This window comes from Heterocephalus glaber, unplaced genomic scaffold (genome assembly GCF_053883595.1).
Source record: "Heterocephalus glaber isolate CG9 unplaced genomic scaffold, H.glaber_assembly_v1.0 deba00001806, whole genome shotgun sequence".
Lineage (NCBI taxonomy): Eukaryota > Metazoa > Chordata > Mammalia > Rodentia > Bathyergidae > Heterocephalus > Heterocephalus glaber.
In genome coordinates, this window is record NW_028258481.1 from 1,554,353 (window position 1) to 1,571,244 (window position 16,892).

General features: G+C 57.3%; 2 protein-coding genes and 1 long non-coding RNA gene across 9 annotated transcripts in view; 1 reads left to right on the forward strand and 2 right to left on the reverse strand.

Annotated features, from left to right (window-relative positions):
- Ahnak (AHNAK nucleoprotein) overlaps positions 1-5,297 on the reverse strand; it is a 30,835-nt gene extending 25,538 nt beyond the window's left edge. The window contains exon 1 of the mRNA XM_087203816.1: positions 5,165-5,297. The gene's annotated coding sequence lies outside the window, so the exon portion shown is untranslated. The remainder of the gene's footprint in view (positions 1-5,164) is intronic.
- LOC101716292 (uncharacterized) lies at positions 2,295-7,423 on the forward strand. Of its 4 annotated transcripts, none has more exons than XR_015448315.1 (3): positions 2,295-2,909; positions 3,232-4,712; positions 5,359-7,423. It is a non-coding gene; the product is annotated as an uncharacterized LOC101716292 (long non-coding RNA). The 4 variants fall into 4 exon arrangements; XR_015448316.1 differs by having other exon boundaries at positions 2,295-2,841; XR_002392016.2 differs by having other exon boundaries at positions 2,302-2,909; positions 3,232-3,336.
- Eef1g (eukaryotic translation elongation factor 1 gamma) lies at positions 6,988-16,891 on the reverse strand. 4 transcript variants are annotated; one of them, XM_087203823.1, is made up of 10 exons: positions 15,986-16,891; positions 15,328-15,486; positions 14,527-14,590; positions 14,248-14,390; positions 13,651-13,794; positions 11,174-11,303; positions 10,696-10,900; positions 7,502-7,674; positions 7,300-7,424; positions 6,988-7,222 (listed from the first exon to the last, which is right to left on the reverse strand). In XM_087203823.1, exons 1-10 carry the CDS (start codon positions 16,874-16,876, stop codon positions 7,064-7,066), a joined length of 2,193 nt encoding a protein of 730 aa, XP_087059949.1. In that variant the 5' UTR covers positions 16,877-16,891; the 3' UTR covers positions 6,988-7,063. The 4 variants fall into 4 exon arrangements, with proteins under 4 accessions (XP_087059949.1, XP_087059948.1, XP_004874421.1 ...); XM_087203822.1 differs by having other exon boundaries at positions 15,911-16,891; XM_004874364.4 differs by having other exon boundaries at positions 16,279-16,435.
- Between the last annotated feature and the right edge of the window lies 1 nt (position 16,892).

Sequence of the window (16,892 nt, forward strand, 5' to 3'; positions counted from 1 at the left end):
CGCCGCGGCGCTCCCCCCCCCAGACTTTGCCCACGAACGCTCACTGTCCCCAGCACCCTTGCCCCACTGCGGGACGCTGACCCGCGGGTTTACCGTCAGTTCCCAGAGCCACTTTGAACTGTATGCACATTTTATTAAACGCTAATGACAGTGCGGCCTGGGCCTGGCCTGCAGCCTGCCACACCCTCCCCGCTCCCCAGAGTCCTCTGAGCCGCCCTGTGCACTCCCTGCCCCGCTCCCTCCTCCCGTGGGGACCGGGCCGGGCGCCCCCCTCCGAGCCCATGAGTGGGCCCTGTCCTCTGAAATGGCAAACATGTTTACTGGCTAAAAATACCAGCGGCGAGGCCTTGCCAGCCCGGGGGCCGGGTCAGGTCCAGTTACCCACGGGGTCGGCGTGGGGGCGGGGAGGGACGCAGGAGGAGCCCCTGGGGTGGCGTGGGGAGGACGCGCGGTGCGCAGACACGCGTGTGGACGTGCAGCGTGCAGACAGGCTCCGACACGCACACGGGGACAGACGAGCAGACGGGTAGAGACGTGCCGAGACGCGGCCCAGCAGCGCTCTGGGCATCTGTGCGTTCCTTCACACCCGTACACGTTCCCAGCTAGTGACTCAGCCCGGCCACTCACTCTCAGGCACTGTCGGGGACCCAGAGGACTCCCCAAGAAACTGCCTCTCCCCACTTTTTTCTACGCCCTCGTACTTAAGGGGAGAAACAACTGCTGCAATTGCTGGAGCCGGAGCGTCTAAACTTTCAGACTTCGGAACATTTTTTTTTTTAAAGTAAAAACCAAGAGCCAGTTGTTTCTCTTTCTCTTTCTCTTTTTCTTTTCTTTTTTCCTTTTTTTCCGGCTGGCCTTGAACTCACCGTGCAGACTATGGCCTGGAGCTAGCTCTGTCTCAGACCTAGAACGAGGGGCCACACATCTGCAAGCCACACCATCTCTGCCGACACTCTCACAAGTAAAATCAGTGCCTCTCCAGCGCTCTAGGGCTCTTTGTTTTGTTTTGTTTTGAAATGCTGTGGATGCTGAGTGGAAATCCAGGGCCTCCCCAGAGCTAAGCAGTACAAGCCACCACCCACAGCCCCAGCCCTTGGAATTTCAACACCACAGAGTGGAGGCAAAAGACCCCCTCCAGGACCCCACCACTTGGATTGTAACTTTGAAAAGAATCACTTGGTTCTCAAAAGAGCGAGTTTGCCCAGTGCCTGTTAAAAGGTGACCTAGGTTCTCGGAGGCACGGTTGTCCTGTGACGTGGGCCACAGTGAGTCTCCACAAAAATGGCTGCAAGAGGAGGGGCTGGGGCTGGGGCTGGGGCAGGAGAGAAGGGCGAGCAGGTCTTGGCCATGAGTGCCAGCCTAACTCCAGGCCGGGGTCACCACAGGTACTGCTGCAGTGCCGGAGGGCACAGGGGTCACCCGGAAAGACCGAGCTCCTAGGCTGGACCAGACCTGGGTGCCCAGGCAGCCAGGGGAGTTTCCAGGGCCTGGAATGGAGAGTGCAGATGGACACACAATGCAGATATTCCTCGGTCCTTCCTTTCTGCCCAGGGCTGTAGCCGCCACTCCCTCAGTCCCCCAGAACCACCCGATGCTGAGTACAGCAGGTTTTCATGTTGGCTCATTTATCCCTCAATGAGGGGAGGGTCTCAGAGAGGGTGAGTGATTTGCTGGAGTCACACAGCGGGCAAAGCCAAGGATCAAGTGTTCCTACTACAACAGGGAGAGTGTGTGTGTGTGTGCACAAGCACTCTGTGCCTGGTGGACCAACAGCAGTCAGGTTTTACCTCATTCATCAAGTGATTTTTAATTTTGTGATACTGGTGACCAAACCCTCACACTTGCATGGTACATGTGTTCTACCACTGCTGCCCTTCCAGCCCCAAGGAGCAGGGTTTTGTTTTTATTTTATAGTACTGTGGGTTGAACTCAGGCCATTTGCACTGAGTTGCATCCCCAGCCCTTTGCATATTCTTTATTTTTAGACGGAGTCTAACTAAGTCACTAAGTAGCCCGGGCTGGGCTGAAACTTGTGATCCTCCTGCCTCAGCCTCCTAGGGTGCTGCGATTACAGGTGTGTGTCAGCACGCCCAGCTAGGAACAAGTTTTAAGTGAATGAATGAGCTCTAGGTGGAACTGGCCCCAGGGACCTAGCTCTTTCCAAGGAGCTCTGCTTCCCATTGTTACAGCGTCCAGCTACCTGCCCCAGGGAACAAACCCCATACTTGTAGGCCACTGCCCACACGCACATACACACATACAGACATGTGCACACACAGCCTCACAACATACATGCAGATGCATGCACACACAGACATGCACACTCTTTAAAAGACCCCTGTGTCCTAACACAGTGAAGAAAACCTGTGTCTGCCGTCACGACGTTCTGGGACTCTAAACACAGGGATGTCTCTGGCATCCCTGCCCACATCCGGGAGGCCCCTACCCTCAGGCTGGCCCTCTGTACCCCTCCAGATGTCCTGACAAAGTCCTGTGAATGCTACGTGTCGTCAACATGGGGATAGCCCCAGCTTCCCCAGGAGTGACACTCCCTCTGGGGTTCCCTGAAACACGCGGGGTGTGTGTGTGTGTGTGTGTGTGTTTGTGTGTGTGTGAGATGAACCTGGAGCTCCTCTGTTGCTAGGCGACAGGCCTCTGTTTGGTTCCTATTATGCCTGTTTCCATGGTACCCACAAGGGGAGCTCCAGTGCACCCCGGCCAGGGGATTCCCCTTCCCTCCCCTGCGGCCAGGGTCCCCCTCCTCTGAAATCTGCCCGTAGCTGGGAGGAGGGAGCTAAGTGGGTGATCTCTGTTTGAAGCATGGCCCTGACAGGAAGCAGAGTGAGCAGCCTGCTTGTGGGCCCCAGAAGCAGCCCTTCTCAAGAGTAGCCTTCTGTGTGGCCTCCTCGGTAGTTCAGAAAGGACTCTCCTCAGCTCCACTGGGAACTCTGGGGACCGATCTCCACCCTTTGCCAGCCCTGGGGTGACAGCCCTCCCAAGCAGGCCTCTCCCAGTCCTTCCTGTTCCCTGGCCAGACAGCAGACTCCTGGGCGACCGAAAGCAGTTCTCTAACTCTACAATCTCCACCGTAACCAAACACGGGGAGCCAAATAAAATCATCCTTCCCCAGCTCTGAGCCACCCGGCCCAGATTAGACCTCCAACTTCCAAAGGGTTCCTGCGTGACCAGGTGGGAACCTGTCCCATGACACACAGTTTGTTCGATCTCCAGGCTCAGCCCGGTTAAAGCTGGTGGAGACCCGCAGCCTGGTGCAGCAGGAAGGCTAAAAAGGTGGTCCAGGCAGAGAGCAGGAAGGAAGCGTGCAAAGGAGAGCAGGTAGCCCAGCTGGGGCATGGGTGCCGTGGGGTGGAGAGGAGCAACTCCACCCCAGATTGGAGGAAAGAAGGGGCAGGGGGACGGCAGGGCTGGGAGGGAGACGGAAGCACACAGGCGGCCGGGCTTGGGCGGGCCAAGCTGGAACCCTAGCCGAGCAGATGATGGACTGAGCCAATGGACTGAGCAGCCCCACCCAGCCGGCTCCCCAGCGGGACAGAGGCCTCCGCACCCCTCGGTGGAATCTGCCTTCTTGAGGTCCCTCTGCTTCCTCTGCCCAGCCCGCTCCTAGGCCCAGCTGAGGAGAACGGGCTGGGCGGAAGGAAGGGTCGGGCCGGGGCTGCTCTGCCTGAGTCACCGCATAGCTGAGGTTCCAGTCACTGCAGCCCCGCCTCGGCAGCATCCCGACTGGCATTGCTGCAGCCCACCCTGCCCCAAGCCTGCTCCTCAGGCCGGCTCCAGGTTGGGAGCCTCTGGGTGCCCTCCACACACCCCAACTCCCGGGCTCCGCTGGTCTAGGGGCAAAGGTGACTTCGTGGGGCCACATGCCGGGGCAGGATGCACCCACGGTCCCATCCCCTTGACTGCACTCACAGGTGAAACACGGGCCTGTGGGAGCCTCATGCTAGGTACATTCTGTGAGGCTGAGTCAGGCCCAGGAGAGTGGGACAAAGGGGGTGTGTCAGCTAATCCCGGTCCCAAGAGTGGCAGTGAGGCAAACGCCCTGGGCACGTCAGTGACTCAGTCCCACCCAGCAGTCTGGGGAAGCGGCACCTTGGAGTGGTGATCCCCAGGGTCCACTAGCTGACCGTCCCCAACACCACTGGCCAAGTTCCCAGTCCCAAGCAGGCCATTCCCATGATGCAGCCCCGAGTTCATGTTTTCCCTCCCTGGCCTGCTCAGCTGCCCCACTCCCCTACCAGCCTTCCCAAGTCCAGTGCCCTCGGCCCCAGCCCTGGCCCATCTGCTGCCTGCAGAGCCGGCCAGGCTGCAAAGGGCTGAGGCAGCAGAGGCCTCCCCAGGGTGACAGCCGCGCCGGGAGGGCCCCTGGGAGGGAAACACTTTTCACCAACATCACAGCAGACAAAGCCAAACCTGACAGCAGCCAGCTCCTCTACCCCGCCCAAGCCATTGTATAAAAAAGGGAAAGTCAACAGGTCCTGGCCCCGCCCCCGGGATCCTGAGGAAACCAGGAAAACAAAGAGGGCTGTGGGGTGGGGAGGGCCAAGGCCATGGGGTGCTGGCCGAGGGGCTGCACCTGCCCAGGCCCGTGCCCTCCCCAGAGGGAGTCCAGAGGAGCCCTCGCCACTCCCCAGCCAGTGTCCACTCCCGCAGGTCCTGGGTGCTGGGGCACTGGGACAGCCCAGGAATCCCGCTGGGTAAGCTGACGGCCACCGGGAGAGGTGCCAGACGGATCAGGGCCGAGTGATAGGAGCAGGTGCCCTCTTCTTTCACCTTTCAGGAGCCTCAGAGGAACAGGGTGGGGCCCAGAGCATATCCCCAGGGGGGCTGAGGCCAGTCAGGCACCATGGCCCCCGCCCCACCCAGGAGCCCACCTTCGCCAATGAGGAGGCCTGAAGGGCTCGGCTCTGGGAACAGGCTGAGATTGCCTTGCAAACCCAGGCCCAGTTTAGGAGTGTCTGGGTGGGGCCTCCTTCCCTAAGGGGAAGTGGCACATTTGCAGGGAGCGATCGGCAGCTGGTGGGCCGGTCTCACGCAGGGACAGAAGCAGCTGCCTGGCTCTGACTCAGGGCGAAAAGATAACCTAGGTCTTTCTTGGAAGAACTTTAAAGGCTTTTAACGTTTTAAATAAGTGACTTAAGCAGATTACCAAAGAAGCTGAGATAAGTAGCTGCTTGCAGTCAGCATCCGCTGGTCCACAGCTGACCCGGGCCTGGCCTGGCGCACACGCCGGGTTCGGCAAGGATCCCGTCTGCAGCTGCAGCTCAGCCCCAGCCTCCCATCGGGAGGCCCTGATGCCGCCCCGCAAGCGCATAAAACACCCCTCCTTCCCGCCTCCTGCAGGTTTTACAAGATCATCGCCGTTCTCAGCCCCTGGCCCGTCCCCACTGCCCTCCTCTTCCGCCCCAGCCTTGGGCCCGTCAGCCCGCCCTGCAGTGGGCGCAGGAAGTGTCGGAAGGCACGAGCTCCCCTGGCCTGCAAGGAAAACTGCCCAGCAACTGGAGACGTCCGCAGGCGCAGGTTCCGATTGGCTGTCCAGACCGGGAAGGGCGGGGCTCCACGTGGTTAGGACCTGGAGAGAGGCGGCCAGGCTGGTGACTCAGGTTTGGGGCACACGGGGCGGGACCAAGTCCACATGTGCTTCTCCTCGCGCCCCATCTGCCGCTGCACTCAACTCAGCTTGAAGAGGCAAGGGCTCCAGCCCAGCCCCTCAGCCCGGCGTGTTGCCCCCCGGCCTCCTGGCCGCCCAGGGCCGAGGCAGCAGGAACTGCGCACGCCTTCCTGCTCCGCCAGTCCCCAAAATAAATCTTGCACAACGCGGCTCCGCGCCCAAAGCTGCAGATCCCGGGAAGAGGGCTAAGAAGGGGTGTGGTGGGAAACGGAATCCAGGCGGCCAACACAACAGGTTCGGCGAGGCCGGCAAGAAGCTGGGCTCTGGGCTGGGGCAAGATCCTGCTGGACGCCGCGGCCCAAGGGGAACAATAACCACCCCATCTTCAGTGGACTGCAGGCCACAGCTGCTTGCTGTCCACACCACCCCGCCCCTGGAGGGCGCCTGTCCAGCGGCGGCTTCTGTGCCTGGTGAACCGAAGGTGGAAGGCGGCCCTGTTTCTGCATCTGCCTTAAACGTCAATCAGACTTGTTTTGCAGCAAGAGGACGTAATCCAGGGCACTCCTATCATTAAGCTACATCCCTGACCCTTTTTGAGACAAGGCTTTGTTAAACTGCCAGGCTGTCTCCTGTCTCAGCCTTCAGGGTGGCTGTGATTACAAATCTTTTTAGGATTTGTATCCTAAAAAGGACACAACCGAAGGGGAAAGACAGCCATCCTGTTCTGGGCAGGGAGTCGGGTGAGTTATGTGCACTTGACATCCTGGCAGGTGTGGGTGGATGGGCACCTGAGGTGACACCTTGGGCCCGCAGTCTTGAGCACCAGTTTCTCCCCTGATGGATGCAGGGACCCACCCCAGGGCTGAGCCACAGCAGGCGAGGGCAGCAGGCTGGGGTCTGAAACCCTCCCTGCCCTGGTCCGTAAACACATCTGCCAGCTCAACCAACCAGAAGGAAAGCATCCGGGGCTGGACACGCAGCTGGGTCTGAGCCCACTGGAGCACCAAGGCCCTGGGCAACACAGGAGACTCCCGGGCCTAACTCCTCACACAGCAGGTACCGGAGACCGCGTGCTGTCAGTAGCTTAAGACCGTGAAGTGCCCAGGCTCTGTGCAAGCTGACCACTCGAGCAGAGACTTGGGCTCTCCTGGGACCAGCACCTGACCCTCGACACAGCCACACCATCAGAGGCTCCTGTGTGCACCACAGGCTGCCGCAGCCTGTCAGCTCTGGGTCACAGGCACTGGACCCTCTCCCTGGGGAGACCCGAAATCCCACCTCACACTTCTGCTGTCACAAGGTGCCTTCCGCCCACTCCTCCAGCCCCTCCCGAGCTCCCCCCAACGGCAGACAGCCAAGGGTCAATGTTCCGTTTCCTTTAATGATCCCCACCTCCCCAAGGGCCAGGTGTGGGTGGCTGGGAGACGGAAGTGGCGGTCACTTGAAGATCTTGCCCTGGTTGAAGGGTCTGCCCACATGCTGGAAGGCCCCCTCCCAGGAAAAGTACTCGCGCACCAGCGTCTGCGTCTCCTCGCTGCCGGGGTCCAGCTTCCTCCATGTGTACGACTCGTAGTCCACCTGCCAGTCTAGACTCAGCTGGGGGAAGGCGGCAAAGGGGGTCAGAGTCAGACACCACCCCACCCACCCGCGCCCCCACCGGGACCCCTCCTCACCGGAAAGGCCAGCTCCTGGCCCCGGAAGACCCAGACTCCCGAGATGGAGCTGCTGTTGTTGGTGCCGAAGAGGATGACACTGGCAAAGGCATTCTTCCGCAGCCTGTCGAGCCGCTGGAACATTCCTGAGGGCAAGGGACACCGCTCGGAACCCGGCCCTGCTGTGCCCTCCTCCCCTCGCCGGCAGCCCCTGCCTTCTCACCAGTGATGAGGTTGCAGCTCATGAAGGTCTGGGTGAGCTCTTCCGGGAAGCGGTACTCAGCAAACCACAGGGACCAGCCGTCCTTGTCGAAGTGCTCCCAGAAGTACGGCAGTGCCACAGACAGGGTGTCCTCGTTGGAGTACTTGCGCTTAAACTCATCCAACACAAAGGTGCTTAGAGGAAGAGGACAAGTCATGAGGGGCGTAGGGACAGCAGCTGCCAGCCAAGAACCCACGTTTTCCTGTAAAGCTCGTGGTTCCTAGCAGTGCACCTTAGGAAGCAGGGAGCAGGCTGAGGACGCCACAGGGGCCTACTTGCTCCTCTGCCCCTCTGCCGAGTACACCAGGCACGGGGAGGGTGGCACTGATCGCCCGGGCCCAGGCCTGCATGCCAGGGACGGCATGGCCCACTGCTGCCCCCCGGTGGAGACCTAGAGCCAGGACCCTGGACTCCTCTAGGCCACTGCCCTCCCAGTTCAGTTGCTGACTCCCCGAAGGCAGGAAGGGGGCCTCCACCCCCACCCCACACCCTGTCCAGAAGCTAGTCTGGGCACTGGAAAGCTATGGGCCCTAACCCCACACGCTCCTGTGGCTCCTCCTTTTGCATTATACGAACACAAGCCGCCTACAGAACACCATGTACGCCAGTGAGCAAGAACACCAGTGTTCTTTTTTTTTGGCCCCAGGGATCGAACTCAGGTCCTTGAGCTTGGGCAGCAGGCGGCAAAACCACTGAGCTACATCCCCGGCAACCCTAGCATTCTTTTTGCAGTATTGGAGTTCGAACCTAGGACCTTCACACACAGCTATGTCCCCAAAACATCTACTTTTTCTGGTACCAGGGATCGAACTTAGGACCTTGGGCTCGCCAGGTGGCACTGAGTTAAATCCCCAGCCCTACTTATATTTTTTGAGAGTTTTCTTGCCTCAGCCTCCCAGAGCGATGGAATTACAGCCATGTGCTACTTACACCTAGCTACTAATTCACATTTTTATGTCTTCTTTGGCTTTCGATTTTCTGAAGATGCAGCTTAACTGTGCAATTCTCCCACTCACACCCTGCCCCCCCCCCGCCCCCCGCCTGGAACTGCTGTGCCTGCTGTCCACACCCAGGGCCTGCACACCTCCATCTCTCCAGTCACCAGACACAGAGACACGGTTCGTGCACAGTCTTAAAGGCACTCGAGAACCACAGCCAGACTGTAAACCACAGCCTGGGACAGCATCTCTTCCGTGATACCAACAGTCTCCGGGAACCAATGGGTAAAGACACGATGCCCACACACAGTGAAGCACTACTCTTCCATAAAAAGGGTGAATTCAAGACACTTGTCGAAAAACAGATGCACCTTAAAAACAATGTTAAATGAACTGAATCGAACACACAGCTTCAATACCGCATGTTTTCTCCATGAGAAATCCAAAGTGCAAAGAAAGTAAGAACAAAATAAAAGAGCAAAAAAAGGGAAATAGATCTTTGCAAATGTTAAGAGGACATGAAGTGGCAGTTGGGAAAGGAAATAAAAAGACTCAAGGTGGGTCGTGTAGGTGCACCAGCTATGCACAATGCATGTAATCACTGCACACCACAGATGTGAACTAGAATAATAACGAAAATGGGGAAGGGGACTGAGACGGAGGGAGAAGGGTGGGAAGGGAGTAAAAATAATCAAAGCACGTGAAGCACAGGAATCTACTCTCTAGTAGCCCGTGGATGTCACATGCCGTGCACATCAGTGGTGCACACCTGTAACCACAGGATTTGGGGAGGCTGAGGTAGGAGGGATGCAGGTTTGAGCCCAGTGTGGGCAACTTAGTAACTGAGCAAGACGCTGCCTCAAAATGAAAAGGGCACAGGACGTAGCTCGGGGTGAAGGCCTTGGCTTCCATCTCCAGTGCCACAGAAATTAATCCCTAACTTTTTTAATAACCAGGGGAAAATAAGTCTGGAGAAAAGCACTTTTGGCAACCCAGAAGGGCACCATGGCAACGCAACCAACAGGCATTAATAAACATCCCCAAGGCAGGTAACAAACACAGTTTAGTAGCTGCAGGTCCTTGGAAGGCTGAGACAGGAATCCTGCTTGACCCAAAAGTATGAGGGCAGCTTGGAAAACAAAGTGAGACCTTGCCTCTGAAAGAGAAAGGAGGGGCCGGCCATTTAGCTCAGTGGTTCCACTGCCTGCCTCACAAGTGCAAGGTCCCAAGTTCGATCCCCAGTACCCAAAAACAAAAACAAAAGAGAATGGGACATTTATCCAAGATTTTAAAGTCGTTGCCCAATTTTTCCACCCAGAATGCAGACCTATGGCACAGCCTACGGATGTCTCCAGCCCAGCACACCATCCATGCTACCTTGGCTCTGGTGCAGCTCTCACTGCCCGCCCAGGATGGTCCCACAGGGTCCAGGAAGAGCCCTGCAGGGATGAGTGAAGGCCCCAGGCTCCAACCCCAGCACTAGGAATGTAGCCGTCACCCAAGCGCCATGCCCCAGGGCAACCCATCAAGGGCTGGCTCAGCAGCCTGGCCCTGGCTGATTCCCAATGCCAGGGTGGAAACCATCACAGAACAGGACAGGTGGAGCCCAAGCTCGATAGACCCACAGTGAGTGGACTCGGGCTTGGAACAGCAGGGCAGGGGCGTGGACACAGCTGTGAGCAGACATGGCTCGGACAGCACTCAGCATGCTGGTTTCAACTCCCAGTAAATGACCTGGGGTCAAGAACTGTGCCAGAGCCAGGCAAGAACCGGTGCCCACTTTATCTGACACACCAAATCTCTCCTCAGCTGGCACAGCAGTGCACACCTATAGCCTCTGAAGCTCTGGGGAGGATGAGGCAGGGGACCAGCTTGGGCAACACAGCAAGACCCCAGAACAGGGGACACAGATGACACCCCACCTACCTCCTCCTCTCTGGGGGCTCAAAGACCGGATTTTGTTAACGGACAAGGCAGATACCAAGTGGCCTTTCTCTTAGTAACCTGCCTGGTCTATCCAGGAAGAGCACTTCCTCCTCATGCCTCACTGCTGAGGCCTTCAGGTCTTCATGAAGGCCACAGCTCAAGCTCAAGCTCCTGCGCTCCTGCACCAATGTCCCCAAAGACTAGATGGATCTGGAGCTGGCTTCCTACTTTCCACTTTTCAATTTCCTAGAACCTAAACACCCAAAACAAGAGCACGCCCGGCCGCCTCACCTCTTAGGCAAGTGTGCAAAGGGGTCCTTGGCCTTGGGCTCAGCAGCCAGGGCCTCCTCACACTCGTCCAGCTCCTCCTCATGGGCTGGGGCAGCCGCCTTCTTCTCCTCTTTCCGTTCAGCCTGGGGCTTTTGCTTTTCTTCCCGTGAGCCTTTCTCTTTCCGTGGGGTATCTTTCTTGGGCTGGCTCTCTGCAAACTTCTTAGCTGGTGGATGGGAGGGCAGCAGCATGAATATCCAGGGAGTGAGAGGCGGTGTGACAGTGGCCCAATGAGCACCTGGACCCGAGTCCCGTCCCAGAAATCCGAGCCCCCCCACGCCAGAGCAGCTAGGATTCCTTATTTTAATGCAAATCAGCCTGTGCTTGGACAAAAAGATTTAACATAGTACCACGGGCAGCCCTGGATTCTGACAGGACATCCATCAAGGGGCTGACACAAGTGGACGCTGGCCCTGCCTGGAGCTCCTCCTCAACTCACCGTCGAACTGGGCCATCTTCTCACAGAGCTTCACCTCCCCCAGGACTGCGAGGAACTGGGGCTGGTTAATGCAGGTGAGGAACCAGCGGTTGGTATTGGGAAAGGCCTGGCGGAAAGAAGGCTCCAAGACCTGCAGGAATAAGGGCGGGAAGAGTCAAGGGAGGGAGAGGCCCTGAACAGGCTCAAGCCGGAGCTCAGGAACCCAGCCCCTCTTCCACCTGAGCTGTCCTCAGCCTCCTCTCAAGCCCGACAGAAGCCTCTCCCTGCGTCACCTTCCCCTGCAGTGCTAACCACTTCCTGTTTCTTGTACGAATCTTGCCCTGAAGACCAGTCCACTTAAGGGATGCTCTATTTACTACACAGCACAGGCAGCTGGGTGGGGGCACACACCTGTAACCCCAGCTCTCGGGAAGACCATCAGCTCAGTTCAGTCTGGGAAAATCAGCACAGCAAAACCCTGTCTCAAAGTAAAAGCAGGGAGCCGGGGGTTTAGCTCAATAGTTCCGCTGCCTGCCTGGCAAGCACAAGGTCCAGAGTTTGATCCCTGGTACCAAAAAAACCCCAAAAGCCAAAAACCAAAAAAAAAAAAAGTAAAAGCAGGTCGCAAATGTAGCTCAGCATAGAGGCCCTAAGCTCAATCCCTGGTACCACCAAAAAGAGTTGGGACTAAAACAGGCATGGCAACACAGCCTGCAACCCCAGAACTTGGGAGGCAGACAAAAGAGGATCCCAGGTTTAAGGCCAATCTGGATTACATAGCAAGACCCTGCTTCAAAACAAAAAACAAGGGCTGGGGATTTTGCTCAGTGGCACTGTGCCTGCCTTGCAAACGCAAGGTCCTGAGTTCAATCCCCCGCACCACACACACACAAAAAAAGCAAATCTCAGTGTATTTGGGCCGGGTATGTAGCTCAGCAGCACAGTGCCTGCCTACCAAGTACAAGGTCCTCAGTTTGATCCCTAAAAACAAACAAAAAGTAGCTATAAAAACACAGCACTTATTTTAGGGCTGCGGATGTAACAGCAGCTGTGTTTGCCTAGCATACATAAGGCCCCAAAGTTTGATACCTAGCACTATGAGCCAAAAAAGAGTGTATCGGGCCAGGGATTCAGCTCAGTGGTTCTGCTGCCTGCCTTGAAAGTGCAAGGTCCCGAGTTTGAAAAAAGAATACTTATTATGTCAAAGAAGAGAGAAAAGAAAGAAAAACACCATGACATCTATCAATCTATTTTCGATACTGACTACACCATACACACCCTATCATTGAGCCCCACGGAGCCAAGCTGGGTAACACCTGAATCCCACACTCAAGAGGCTGAGGCAGGAGGATCACAAATTCAAGGCCAGCCTGGACTCCATAGCAAGACCCAGTCTCAAAAAACAACACCCACACAGACACACAGCAAAATCCAGGCTGAGGATATAGCTCAGTGTCACTTGCCTAGCATGCAGAAAGAAGGCCCTGGGTTCACTCTCCAGCACTACTAAAAAACAAAACAAAAACAAAACAGAGAAGAAAGAACAGGCGGGCCTGGGGGTGCACACCTGTAATCCTAGCACTTGGGAGGCTGAGGCAGGAGGATCCCCTTGAGTTCCAGGCCAGGCTGAACTAAATAGTGAGATTTGTCTCAAAAAACAAAACAAAACAAATAACCAATTTAGAGTTATCAGCTTGTCCCTTAGATTAATCTTAGCTTGAGGAAGAGCTCATTGCTCTCGTGTAGGCTGAACAGTCAGGAGAACCAGTTCTGTAGAGCCTGGGCATATATACATACACATATATATACACATGAAGACTTTCGACTGGTGGAGATGGAGTCCAGGACCTTTCCACTAAGCTACACCCCCCAGCCCTTTTCATTTTGAGACAGGATCTTGCAAAGTTGCCCAGGCTGGGCCTGAACTTGAGATCCTCCGGCCTCAGCCTCCCAGAATGCTGAGACTGTGGATGTGCTCCACCATGCCCAGCTGGTTCTGACACACTTGTGTTCAACTCGGGCGCTGAATGGCTACGTGCTATGGGTGGGTACAATTCTCCCTGCCGCACAGCCGGTGTCTCAGCGTTCAGAGGACACTGCACAGTGGTCCTTGGCCTGGGGCCTGGCACACGGTAGGTGCTTTTACTGCAACACCATATCACTCCTGCAGACCAGAACAGGTCCAGACCTGTCCACACAGCATTCTTTTCTGACCCGTGCCCTACACTGTGAGAATTATTACCCTGATCCTACACACCAGAGGAAAAAAGGGACCACAATCCTTCTACCCCATCAGCAAACAACTCGCACAAGACCCTCGCCAGAGCTGCCCCCAGAACCCTGCTGCAGCCCCGCCCTTCCCACCCCCAGCGCAGCCAAACAGAACCAGACAGAAGAGTTCTGGGCTGGTCCTGGTGCCGTGGCTGGAAACCACTACCTGAGCTGGGTCACCTGGGGGTCCCCACCCTGCCTTCTGCTGACAGAGCCTGGGGACGCACCTGTTTGTAGAGCCACAGCAAGGTGCAGACGACAGTGATGTCGGCGAGCGTCACTCTCTCGCCCACCAGAAAGGTCCTAGTTTTCAAGTGGGCATCCAGCAGCCCCAGCACACGCTTCACCTCCTCCTTTGCATTTTCGGTGGCCTGTTAATTCAAATCCCCCAACTCAACAGCTGGTACCAAGCCCTCTGTCCATGCCCTCTGCTAATGGGGCTGAGAAGCCAGTTTTCCAGTCCTGGGCACCCTGGCCCTCTCCCCTCTCAGCGGGACCATGGTTTGGCACCATGCAAAGGCACCACACAAGAAGCTCTGCACGCTAAAACTCCTCCCAGCGAGTCCAGCTTTTCATCCCACTGTACAGACGGTGTCACCTATCGGGAGGAACCTTGGAGATCCCCTACATAGACACTCACTCCTCTCTGCTTGGCCCAACTTCCCCACAGCAAAAATCTCACCTGATCCCCCAGCCAGGGTCCCAGTCTCCTGGGCTGCCAAGAACCCGTCCCTCTACATTATGTCCCCCGCAGGGCACACCACCTCGAGGCCTGCACACTTGCCGACAGCAGGCCAACATTGCCCTGCTTCTCCCCAGCTCACCTGCTTGCTGTGGTGCATGATACCCAAGGTGGGGAACACCCAAGTGCTGGCGGGAGGCACGATGTCACTGTCAGCAAAGCTCACCCACTGCACCACCTGGGCGGCCACCTCTGGAGTTCTTCCCCGGAGTTCCTCGTTGCTCACTGCGGAGGCCAGGCACAAAGGTCAGGACTTTGGGGTCCTGCCAACACCAGCCTGGTCCAACACTTCCCCTGTCCACCACAGCACCCTCATACTCTCCTACACCCACTGCCAGCCCCTCCAGTTCCCCCAATTTACCATAGTAAGCGATGGCGTTGCTCTCAAATACACAGAACCCATCATCACCCTCAAACGCTGGAACCTGGGTGGAAGATAGTTAGATACACAGGGATTTCTCACTGGCCAACTCCAAGAGCCCGAATGTTTTAGGTACAAGTAATTATGTTAAGATTGGCAGCCCTTGGTATCCAAGCTCGTGACACTGCCCGAAAGTCAGGAACCAAAAATACTTGAATAATACTAACCACTGCAATATGGGGTTTTTTTGTTTTTTTGGTACCGGGGATCAAACTCGGAACCTTGTGCTTGCGAGGCAGGTGGCAGAACCACTGAGCTAAATCCCCAGCCCTAACCCTTGCAGTATGAATCCATAAGATCTGAATAAAGTCCCCTCAATCAAACAACCAGAAGGCCAGGATCCAAGTCTCACATCCACATGTGCATCACTGCAAGTGACAAGGAGGTGACCTACAGGCAGTCGACTTCCTCTCATTTACCTAGCTCCATAAGCCCGTAGGGTAAGAATCCCACCTGCAACATACATTTGGTATATGTGCACTAATGACACCCACAAATACAAAACAGACCTCTGAATTTTAGTCACCGAATAGTTCAGTACTATTCCACACAACTACACGTGGATCTACAATGATCTCAGACACAGATGCTCTCAGAATTTCTTTTGAAGTCTCTAAAGCGTGAAGTAACATAGGAAGATCCCTTCATTTTAAAGACTGAGGCCATGTATCGCCAGGCTGACAGAACCCTAGCGGTCCTTGAGTTCTCAGGACTAAAAGCCCCATCCAGTTCCCCACTCACCTTGCCGGCGGGAAATTTTCGGAGAAATTCAGGGGTGCGGTTGGTTTGGCCAAAGTGGAAGTGGGGTGGTGCGGAGAGCACGCGAATCTGAGCCCCGCTGTACTGAGCAGCGATGAGGGCCTTGAAGGCCCTCCAGTTTTCAGGGTATGTGTACAGGGTCTGCGCGAGAAGAGGGGAGTCAAGTGAGCACAGGGCCAATTCTGAACGCCCCCAGGATGACTTCCCGAAGAACCTCATCTGCTCCACGGCGTCTCCTCCCTCTGGACAACCAGGCCCTTCGGTGTTTGCCCAGTGTAACCAGAGTCCCCTACATCACCGAGCTGAGCTGCTAAATAAAGCTCGCTGCCATCCGACCTTCCCTGAGGACACCTCTGGCCCTGAAGTGCATCTCCAGACATCGTAACTTCTGACTGCACCGGACTCCCCCGCCTCCTCAGAACCTCATTTCATTCATTTCCCAGAGCCCGCGTCTTCCTCATCCGGCCGCCCCACTGCGGTTTACTGTTTACGGATGCCGGGACCCGGAGGCGCTCTCCCGCCCAGCCCCCCGGTGGGCGCCCTGCCGGTGCTGTCTCCTCCACACCTGGCCAGCGGGGCCCGCAGCCGACGGCCCGACCTCCCGGGGCCACCCTACAAAGACTCCTCGTCGTGTCCCCACCAGTGGGTCGCAGGAATTCCGTCCGCCTAGCCAGCGCCCTCTTTTCTCGCGACGAGGACCCGGATCGCTTCTGCAGGGCCGGGGCCGCGGACCCGGCCTCCACCCCGCCCAGAGCCCACCCTGGTCAGTCTCCGTCCCGCCGGCCTGAGCTCCCTGTTCTCCGACACGGCGGAATGCAGACCCAGGCCGGCCGCCCATTTGGCTGCAGAGCGCCTCCGGTGCCGCCTGGCCCCTCTCGGTAACAGGATGGCGACGGATAGGGCGACCCGGATCATCGGAGCCGGCTAACTCACCCCGGCCGCCATGGTGATTCCGCAGAGAAAGGGGGTGGGGCTCCGCCGCTGCCGCAAAGTAAGACGGTGGGGGGTAGGGGAGAGCCGTGAGGAAGCAGCAGCCGGAAAGTGAGGACGGCACAGAAGGCCCACGCACGACAGTTTCGAGTTCAGTCGCGCTCAGAAAAAGGGGTGGGGCCTGCCGGCCTGCGTACTGGAACTCTTCATTGGCCGCCCCTAGGTGCAGCCGGCCAATTGGAGCCCCGACAGGAGGTGGGCGGTGCAGGGGCGGAGGAAAGCGTGAGAACCGGCCGGAAAAGCTGCCCCCTAGCGACTTGGGTATCAAGGGACGTAGCGGACTCCAGTGGGGCGGAGAAAGGGGAGCGGATCTAGGAGAAGGGGACCCCCGCAGGGTTGGGGGACGGGGAGGTGGGTCCCCACGGGCGGGGCCCGTTGAGGGAGGCGGGTTCCCAGCAGATGCACCCGCGCACCGGTGGCCTTTGTTCCGTTCCCGCAGGGATGTCACGTCTAACAGGCCTCGTCCGGACCCCACAGGGCTGTAGCGACCACGCTCACGTCTGAAAACCTCCCACGCGCAAACACATCCTTTGCGCCACATGCCGCCCCAAGCTCCT

What these genes read in the sequence shown, in the direction of transcription:
- Eef1g (XM_087203822.1), bottom strand. Translation starts at nt 16,876, where the DNA reads ATGTGGCGCAAAGGATGTGTTTGCGCGTGGGAGGTTTTCAGACGTGAG. An exon ending in TGCTGTGGCTCTACAAACAG is followed by an intron (nt 11,304 to 13,650) that starts GTGCGTCCCCAG and finishes TTATTCCTGCAG; the next exon opens with GTCTTGGAGCCTTCTTTCCG. An exon ending in GAAGATGGCCCAGTTCGACG is followed by an intron (nt 10,901 to 11,173) that starts GTGAGTTGAGGA and finishes CCCATCCACCAG; the next exon opens with CTAAGAAGTTTGCAGAGAGC.